General features: G+C 42.8%; 1 protein-coding gene and 1 pseudogene across 1 annotated transcript in view; one reads left to right on the top strand and one right to left on the bottom strand.

Annotated features, from left to right (window-relative positions):
• LOC102827839 overlaps nt 1-1,686 on the bottom strand; it is a 7,711-nt pseudogene extending 6,025 nt beyond the window's left edge.
• Nucleotides 1,687-6,082: 4,396 nt separating this feature from the next.
• The window catches only part of SEPT10 (septin 10), a 38,907-nt gene continuing 35,310 nt past the window's right edge, over nt 6,083-9,679 (top strand). The window contains exon 1 of the mRNA XM_006873046.1: nt 6,083-6,151. Coding sequence (XP_006873108.1) covers nt 6,083-6,151 — 69 coding nt within the window. The remainder of the gene's footprint in view (nt 6,152-9,679) is intronic.

Below are 9,679 nucleotides of genomic sequence, written 5' to 3'. Positions count from 1 at the left end.
ACTGAAGGAAGAAGTCCAAAGTGCATTGAAGGAATTGGCAAAGAACAAGGCACCAGGAATTGATGGAATGAAAACTGAAATCTTTCAAGAAAGTGATGCGGCACAGGAGGCACTCATTCATCTCTGCCAAGACATTTGGAAGACAACTATCTGGCCAATTGATTTGAAGAGATCCATGTTTGTGCCCATTTCAAAGAGAGGTGACCCAACGGAATGCAGAAATCATCAAGACAATCTCTTTGATATCCCATGTGAGTAAAGTTATATCAAAGGTAATACAGAAACGGCTGCAAGCATATGCTGACAGGGAAATTTCAGAGGTTCAAGCCAGATTCAGAAGAGGCTGTGGAATGAGGGATATCATTGTTGATGCCTTATGGATCTTGGCTGAAAGCAGAGAATATCAGAAAGATGTTTACCTATGCTTTATTAACTACGCTAAAGCTTTTGATTGTGTGGATCATGACAAGCTATGGACAACATTGCGAAATATGAGTATTCCTGAACACTTAATGTGCTCATGAGGAATCTGTACATGGACCAAGAGTCAGTTGTTTGAACAGAACATGGGAACACTGAATGGTTTAAAATTAAGAAAAATGTGTGACAGGGTTGTATTCTTTTATCATACTTATTCAACCTGTATGCTGAGCAAAGAATCCGAGAAGCTGGGTTCTTTGAAGAAAAATGTGTCATCAGGCTTGGAAGAAGACTCATTAACGACCTGCGATATTCAGATGATACAACCTTGCTTCTAAAAGTGAAGAGGACTTAAAATATTTACTGATGAAGATCAAAGAGAACAGCCTTAAATATGGATTGCATTTCAATATGAAAGAAACAAAAATCCTCACCACTGGACCAGTAAACAACATTTTTATCAACAGAGAAAAGACTGAAGTTGTCAAGGACTTCATTCTTCTTGGAGCAACTCTCAACACCCATGGAAGCAGCAGTCAAGAAATCAAACAGCGTATTGCATTAGGCAAATCTGCTGCACAAGACATTTTTTAAAGTGTTGAAAAGCAAAGATGTCAGCTTGAAGACTTAAGGGTGCGCCTGACCCAAGCCATGGTATTTTCAGTAACCTCATATGCATGCAAAAGCTGGACAGTGAATAAGGAAGACCATAGAAGAATTGATGCTTTTGAGTTATGGTGTTGGAGGAGAATATTGAAGGTACCGTGGGCTGCCCATAGAACCAACAGATCTGTGTTGGAAGAAGTGCAGCCAGAGTGCTACCTTGGAGGCCAAGATGGCCAAACTTCGTCTCTCATACTTCAGACATACTGTCAGGAGGGACCACTCGCTGGAGAAGGATATCATGTTTGGTAAGGTGGATGGTCAGAGAAAAATGGAAGACCCCCAGCGAGATGGATTGTCAAAGTGACAGCATCTATGAGCTCAAGTGTGGCAACAGTAGTGAGGTTGGCTCAGGACTGGGCAGTGGTTCGTTCTTTTGTGCATAGGGTTGCTATGAGTCAGTACCGACTCGATGGCACCTAACAACAACAACAACAGCAACAACGATGTAATGGTGATCCGTAGTCCAGGGCTTCTCTGCCAGTATTTCCTTCTGCTGTTTCTTGTCGTATTTGTAGATTTCATCGATACTCTGAGCTTCTTGCATGTTGTTGGCTAATTCCAGATTTTCTGATCCATCCCGCTACTGGATGCCATCATGGCAGATGAGTCAGAGAAGTTGTGCGTACACCATCAATACGCAACTTCACCCCTCTAGGTTTTGGGGTGAAGGTTTCCAACCTGCACAGTTTTAGAAGACTCTTAAGGCAGCCATGACTCTCCTCTTTGTGTGTGATGTTCTTGATGTCATCCCACAACTTGCCTTGTCTTAGATCACATCTGTTCTTGAGGTGGTCTCTAAATGAACGTGGATGTCTTGAACTTATTTTAATTTTCTTCAGCTAAACTTGAACTTGTATTTGAATAATTGGTGATCCTTTTTGCATTTGACCTTGTCCTGACTGATGATAATTGAGTTTCTCCATGGTCTCTTCCCACAGATGTAGTCCATTTGTTTCCTGTGTAGTCCATCTAGTGAGGTCCACGTGTCTAGTCACTGTTATATTGTTGAAAAAGGTATTGAAAGTGAATAAGTCCTTGGTCTTGCAAAATTTTATAATGTGAAGTGTTACCACCAAGGCCATATTTTCCAACTACTCATTCTTTCCAACCTTTGCATTCTAATCACCTATAATTATCAGTGTATCTTGATTGTATGTTTGATCAGTTTCAGACTGTAGAAATTGTTAAAACTTCAGTTTTGTCACCTTCTGCATTTGTAGTGGTTGGTATATAAATTTGAACAATAGTTATATTAACTGGTCTTCTTGTAGGCATGTAAACATTTTCTTAACCTATTTTTTCATATTTTAAAATGATTCTTTAAATACTAATTTTTTTTTTTCCAAAATTGGTTAGTATGGTTAGACTTTCTAGGAGTTAAAGGCATTATATTAGTTTTTCCCTTCTGTGTCATAGGTGTGTGGATGTAACTGCATATCTGTTTTACACCGGTGTAATGTATGCATGCATTTAAACTATACGCTGAAGAAAAAAAGCAAATTGACTAATTGTGGTTATTGATTTTCTCAGTCTCCTTTAAGCCTTTGGAATAGATTGTGTTTGCCTGTTAGGAGATAGAGTTCGTGTTGTTAAGTGTCCTCAAGTTGGTTCTGAATCCTAACAGCTCTTTATAGGGTTTACCAAGAGTTTAAATCTTTGTGGGAGCACGAAGCCTCATCTTTGTCCCGCTGAATAGCTGGTGGGCTCTAACTGCCGACCTTGTGGTTCGCACTTCAAATAGATCTTAAAGTCAAGGGCCATGCCTTACTGCCCTTGAGACCTCTCCTGCCCAGGTGAGTGATTTGCACAAAGTAGGCAGGTCAGTGGTCAGTGGTCAGTGGTCAGTGATGGCGTGAACCTGAACTCCACTTGTAGTGTTTTTTTCTTTTTAAATGTAGGATTTCTTAACCCTACGCTGAGGTCTGTTGGCCACTAAAGAGTCTCAGTCAACTCTTGCCTCCTCGTTACTTTATCATAGATACTGTTCTGTTAATTCACTGAAAACTGTTTTCATCCTACATCTTGTTTTGGAAATTTGACCAGTCAAGTAATAAGTGGAAAATGCAAAAAATATCTATTTATATGACTTTCACATGACTCATTCAAGCTTCCTGATGAAAACCTTTATCCACAGAGACTGTAATAGGCTTTTGGCAGGTATTCAGTGGCATAGGAAGTGAATAAACAAAAGCCATGTTTGATATGAGCTTACGTCATTGTAGAAACTTACCCTCTGCTCTGCCAGTCAGACTTCAATGACAGACGGGTAGACAACCTCCTTTATGCTTTTTTATCAGCAAGGGTTACCTAACGACCAAACTTACTAAGCCGCAGTTCACTAAAGGTAATCACATTCTCCATTATATTAACTAAAAGTCACTTTCTTACAGGTAATTCTCATTAAGTTTTTATAGTTAATCAGCTCAGACAATACCACTTAACAAGTAAATATAGAAACCAGTTGCTTCCTGTATGTCAGGGTGGAGCCGGGCTTCGTGATTTATGATGCCTAGTATTTTAGAAATGTATCCCTGGGTCTTTCTTCCTGGAGGCGCGGCGGGTTACATGTTGGACTATTCATCTCGTGGTTGGCGGTTCAGACCCACCAGTCATTCTGCGGGAGAAAGATGGGGCTGTCTGCTCCTAAAAATGGACAGTCCGGAAACCCTCCGCAGATGGTGGCTCTGAGTCCGACTTAACTTGATGTACAGTGGGTTTGGGTCTTTGTTTGTTTCTTCCTAGGCACCTTTAGGTGTTTGTTTGTTTAGCAGCCTGGTGACTTGTCAGCACCACCAGCTAACTAGACGTGTGCGTGTCACTGACAGTCGACTCAGGTTCTCTAATGGGAGCAAATAGTACAAGACTGAGGGAGGTAACACTGCTGGGTGGTGAGGTCCCAGGGAAGGCTACATGGGGCCCCGAGCTTGAATTACTCTATTACGCCACTAACAAGAGTCATGCTGAAAAAGCCTGCCGTTAGCTACTCAGGGTTTAGAAATTACAGGACCAGCCCGTAAAAGCTTCTTTTATCCGTAACATACCTGAGGCCAAATTGTTGTTCAGTGATGTAAAATCCAGTCACGATGTGCAGTACCTGATTATGTGTGTGGGATTGTATTCACAATTCCAGTGTCATGTGCCTGGAACATTAGCTCATGTGTTACAGTCATACATGTGGACAGAACCATTCGTTGCTGTGTGTTTGTTGGGTGCCGTTGAGCTGGTTCTGATTCACTATGACCGTATGTGCCCTGCCTGCTGGTGCTACATTCTCCTTACCTGGGCTGTTGGAGCCCGTTGTTGGAGCCACTTTGTGAATCATATCATTGAGTGTCTTCCTCTTCTTCGCTGATCCTCCACTTTGCCAAGCATCATGTCTTTCCCCAGGATTGGCTCCTTCTGATCACATGTCCAGATTATGAGACAAAGCTTCGTGATTACTTACTTTTAAGAAGCTTTCCGGCTGTATGTCTTCCTGGATAGATTTGGTTCTTCTGGCTGTCAAGCTGTGCTTTACCAACACTATAATCGAAGGTATCAATTCCACTTTGTCCGGAGTTTGCATAGTGGGCCGTGAACAGTACCATGGCTTGGGCCAGTCACACTGTAGTCCTCTTGCTTTTAAACACTTTGTTGTTGTTGGTAAGTGCCATCGAGTCAGTTCTGATGCAGAGCAACCCTGTATAGGGCTCCCAAGGATCGGCTGGTAAGCTTGAACTGCTAACCTTGCAGTTCAAACTGATTTTGCAGTACAACACATTAGCCCACAGTGCCACACCAGGACTCCCAAGTGCTGTCGAGTCGGTTCTGACTCATAGCAACTCTGTATAGGGTTTCCAAGGAGTGGCTGGTGAGTTTGAACCACCGACCTTGTGGTCCAGCATCACACCAGGACTGTATCGTTCATTTCAGTTGAAGACCAGGATGCGCTTAAATGTTGTAGGGTGTTGTTGAGCTGATTCCAGCTCCTGGCAACCGGATGGAGCAAAGTTGAATGGCCTCACAAGGTTTCCGAGGCTATAACCCTTTTGGTGTTAATGTTTAATAAGGTTTCGATAATTTTAGTATTTATCTCTTGACTTTATGGATTTTATTTTTTGGCTATCATCTTTAGGGGAACAGATGGCCAGGTCTTCTGTCTGTGGAACCATTGGTGGGTTCGAACCACTGACCTTTTGGTCATCAGTCTAGTGCACCCATCTAGATTGTACTGTAGTCTAGTAAAACCTGTGTAAGGCGGAAACCTGTTTGAGAAGGAAACTTCAAACATTTTCCACTAATAGAGAGCGAGAGCATCCTAGGGGGTGTAGGGTCAGCACTGGACTGCTAGCCACTAGCTGCTCCTTGGAAAGCCTGTACACACAGGGTCACTGTGAGTAAGGGCTGACTTGACAACACTCAACAACAACAACAACAACCACAGAGACTGAGAGAGAGGCGGTGCTTGTCAGACCTGGAAAACCCAGGCAGTCTTGTCGAGTTCCGGCTCACACAGGTGTCATTGTAGATGGTGTTGTTGTTAAGTGGGTTTCCGAGGAGCGGCTGGTGCCTTTGAACAGCCGACTTTGCAGTCCAGTGCTGGTCTTACAAAGTGCAACTCCAGGACTCCGTATGTTGATGTTGTTGATGCTGTTAAGTACCGCTGAGTTGGTACCAACCCACAGAGACCCTGTATAGGGTTTCTGAGGAGCGGCTGGTGAGCTTGAACCACCGACTTTGTGGTTCAAACCTTTTCAGTACAGTGCATTAACCCACAGCACCACACCAGGACTCCATATGTTGATGAACCCGTATTACTTATTTATTATTTATTTATGCAGATGCCAGGTCAGTGAGGGAACCACAAGTTTAGACATGAGTCAGTCATGTGGACAAGTCAAAACTTGATGATATAATGGCAGTATTACAATCGTTTATTAATATAATTATATTATTTAGGTTTAAGGTTTTTGAGGTCATGCTTGTATTTTTAATTTTTATTTCGTCTGTTTTTCAGATGTTTCAAACTAATTTGGCAATGAAAGCACCTTGTATGGCCTCACAAGTGTGTGAAGATGAACAGAGAGTGAGTATGTCATTCACATACAAGATTGCATGTTGTTCTTGGAACGCACGCATGATTTCAAAATATCAATTCAGAGAGCTGAGACATGTCTGTGTTAGAGGCTTATGTTTGTATTTACCTTGACTAAGAATCAGCTTTTAGATTGATTCAAGTTTTAACCAATCAGCGATGATTTGATTGGCTTGGAGTGCCCACAGGTCTCTGTCCTGTTTGGAATTGGGGGTGGTGGTGCCATGGAGTCAGTTCTGACTCTGACTCTGCATAGGGTTTCCGAGGCTATGAATCTTTATGGGAGCAGAAAGCCTCATCTTTCTCTGGAAGAGCAGCTGGTAGTTTTGAACTGCTGACCCTGTAGTTAGCAGCTTGGCTTTTAATCCACTGTGCTACCAGGACTTGTGTACTTGACATTAAAGAAAACTACATTTAAACTCCAACAACCGGCTGACCACTCAGTAGGAAGACAGGCCTGCCTTTAATGGACGTAAATGTAGAACTTGATGGATAACAGACTTTTTTAATGACTGAGCTAAAGCAGTGACTAGAAGACCACCTGTAAGACGTTATTGAGTGGGAGGTGCATAGTTTGTAAAAGTTCTGCTATGAAGGCAGGGGTGGGGAACTTCCGGCCTATGGGCCTCATCTGCTCTGTCCCTGCCATCACAGTAGGGGTGAGTGAATTAGATGTTTGACCAAATATTGCAGGCTAATTTTTAAGTTGATAATTTCGTATGGCTCATGAGTGATGTTATTAAATTTTGGCAGAAAAAAAATTCCCAACCCTGTACTAAAGTGTTTCTGTATATTAAGGAAAGTTTTTAGTAATTCACATTAAAAACAATATTTAAAGTAAGTAAATTTTCCATATGTTAAACATTTGACTTCTTGGGCTGTTTGCGAACCCCTGAGGGTATTTTCTTAAATATTGTTAGGCCAATTTTTGCTTTTGTTGTTTTTTTTTTTTTTTTTTACATGTTACTGTAAAAAAGTTAAGCACTGATTTACAAAAATACCTCCTAGGGGAAGGGAGCAGTTGGCGAACAAATGTATAAAGTGTGTGTTATTTGCATATAACTTTGAAAGAGATGAGTTGTAGACTTTTTTAAAAAGAAAATTTCAAATATGCGTATAAGCAAAGGTAAGTCAGTAGGATTAAATGATTTCTCTTAGTCCTGTGCTCCAATCATGACAGTATCTTGGTTTTTCCTCTCCCGTCATACTTGCAAGGACCCTTACAGTCTTGGTAAGTCTTCATTTCACCACCAACCTCCCCTCCGTTTTGTTTGTTTCTCCCATTGCTGATTGTTGGGAGCGAACAGTCTGTTGCATCCTTATTTCTTACCAGCAGACTTTTTGAGTTCCTCTTAATCTGTGCTTTGTGCTGAAAGCACCGCCCATCACTAGCCAGTCCCCCAGTGAGTCATCCACACAGTGAGGGACACTTAGTCGTGGTCTTCTCTGGCCCTGTTAAGTCATGATGACCGCTCTATCTTTATGAAACGCTTTCTTTGTTCCCATGGCGTTGAAACTGTGCAGTCTTACAACCAGAAGGAATCCCAGAGGCCATTTAATAAAACGTATCTAAGCACGCCGCTTCTACAGAAAGGGTAACAAGTGTCTGGCTCAGCTTTCCTTCCACAGTTTTATGACTTGTAAATACACTCTTTCTTCACAATCTGCTTTTTATTACTCAGGAAACTAACAGGCTTACATGAATAAAAAGGTATGAAAGGGAAGACAGTGTACTCGGTTTTTGTTTTTGTTTTTTTTGCTGCATACGTAACCCATGAAGTGACCTGCTGAAATAGCCCTGCTTTTCACACTGTTTGCCAGAAAGCCCGGTGCGGGGGAACTGGCCTCTCTGCCCAGGGTGTCCTACTCGGGGTCAGCTGCAGGGAAGAATTGGCCTTCAGACGCCTCCAGAATGAAGTTTCTTGCTGGCTGTTGACTGGGATCACCTTCTGGAAGCCGGGTCAGGCCCTGCATTGTTGTCCCCTCTGTCTTCAAAGCCAGCAAAGGAAAATGTCTGCGTTTGAATCTCCCGCATTCCTTGAAACTTGTGTTCTAATGCGAAGTAAACAGAAGGGATGATGATGTTTGGAACACTGGAATATTTTCAGTCACCATTACTTAGATATATTTCCTGTCCACTCTCTCTCTTTTCCTTCTAGGGTTCTGATTATAGTGCTGGTGGTGGTGGTGAGGTGCCCTCGCGTCCATCTGTTCCCACTCTCGGTGACCCGGGGTAGGGTTTCCGAGGTTGTAAATCTGCCTGAGAGCAGAATATCTCCTTATCTGATACTGTCCTAGAGGTCAATGAGGCTCTCCATGGTTACACGGTCTCGCTTTCTGCTTTTCCTTAGACAGTAACTATTGGACAGAAAGATTTTTCTTTCATGATTGGATCTGCTGTTTATCCCATAGTTTTGAAAAAATTTCAGTGGTTGCAGTGTTCCACTCTAGAATTTGCTTTGTTACTTTTTAAAAAGAGCTTTATCAATTTCTTGTGCTGTTAAGTGCTGTGCAGTCGGTTCTGACTCATAGTGGCCCTGTATAGGGTTTCCAAGGAGCAGCTGGTGGGTTTGAACCGCTGAACTTGCGGTCCAGCACATTAACCTGTATCGCCACCCCAGTTATCTCGTGTGCTGGGCCCATCTTAATCCTGTGCATTCTTTAGCATGTTTGTCGTAGTTATTTTAAAGTCCTTATCAAGTAATTCAATGGAGTCTTGGTGTGGTGTTGTGCGTTAATGCGCTGGACTCCAAAGTTGTTTGAACCACAAGGTGGGTGATTCAGGCGTCTCAGCCGCTCCTTGGAGACCCTCCACGGGGTTGCTACTCATTGGCACTCAATAACAACAATAACATCAACTAATTCAACACCCGGTTTATTTATGGATTCCTTGACTTTTGTCTCCCCTTTAATTATGAATCACATTTTTTGCTCCCCCCTCAAGAGATGTTAATTTATTACTGAAAAGAGCTTAAAAGAGAATAAAGGAGATGGTTTACCGTTAAGGGGAGACAGCTGTGTCCAGTGGCCCCTGGCTGGGGTCTTTGTAGATCACGGGTGTTCACAAGGGTAAGGGGCTGGGCTTGCGGCCCAGCAGAGTGGGCAGTGGGCTGTGGGTTCCCTCCTAGCATCCGCATGACTGAAGCAGGAGAGACAACTAGACAGCTGGAGGAGGGGCTGTCCTTCCCTTGTTGTTGGTGTTGTTATGTGCCGTGGAGTCGGTTCCGACTCATAGCGACCCTGTACAGGGTTTCCGAGGCTGATAGTTTTGTTCTTCCTGGTTAGTAAGTTTTGATCGTGTGATAGGTGTTGTGGGTGACACATTGGAGAGGTTCTGGGTTTTGGTTTCCTCTTCAGAAGTGTGTCGGGTCCACTGACCATGCTGTGCTTTCCACACTAGAGAGTCTTCCTGGTTCACTTTCCCCGGCAGAATCACTTTCAGCTAGGATTTTAGTGGAAAGCCTGTGTGTTCGCCAAAGCCCTTTAATGTACAAAACTGAAAATTCAAACTCTGCCCCC

This window comes from Chrysochloris asiatica, unplaced genomic scaffold (assembly GCF_000296735.1).
Source record: "Chrysochloris asiatica unplaced genomic scaffold, ChrAsi1.0 scaffold00220, whole genome shotgun sequence".
NCBI classification, from domain to species: domain Eukaryota; kingdom Metazoa; phylum Chordata; class Mammalia; order Afrosoricida; family Chrysochloridae; genus Chrysochloris; species Chrysochloris asiatica.
The sequence above is the reverse complement of the archived record's forward strand: the minus strand, read 5'-3'. Positions and strand labels throughout refer to the sequence as shown.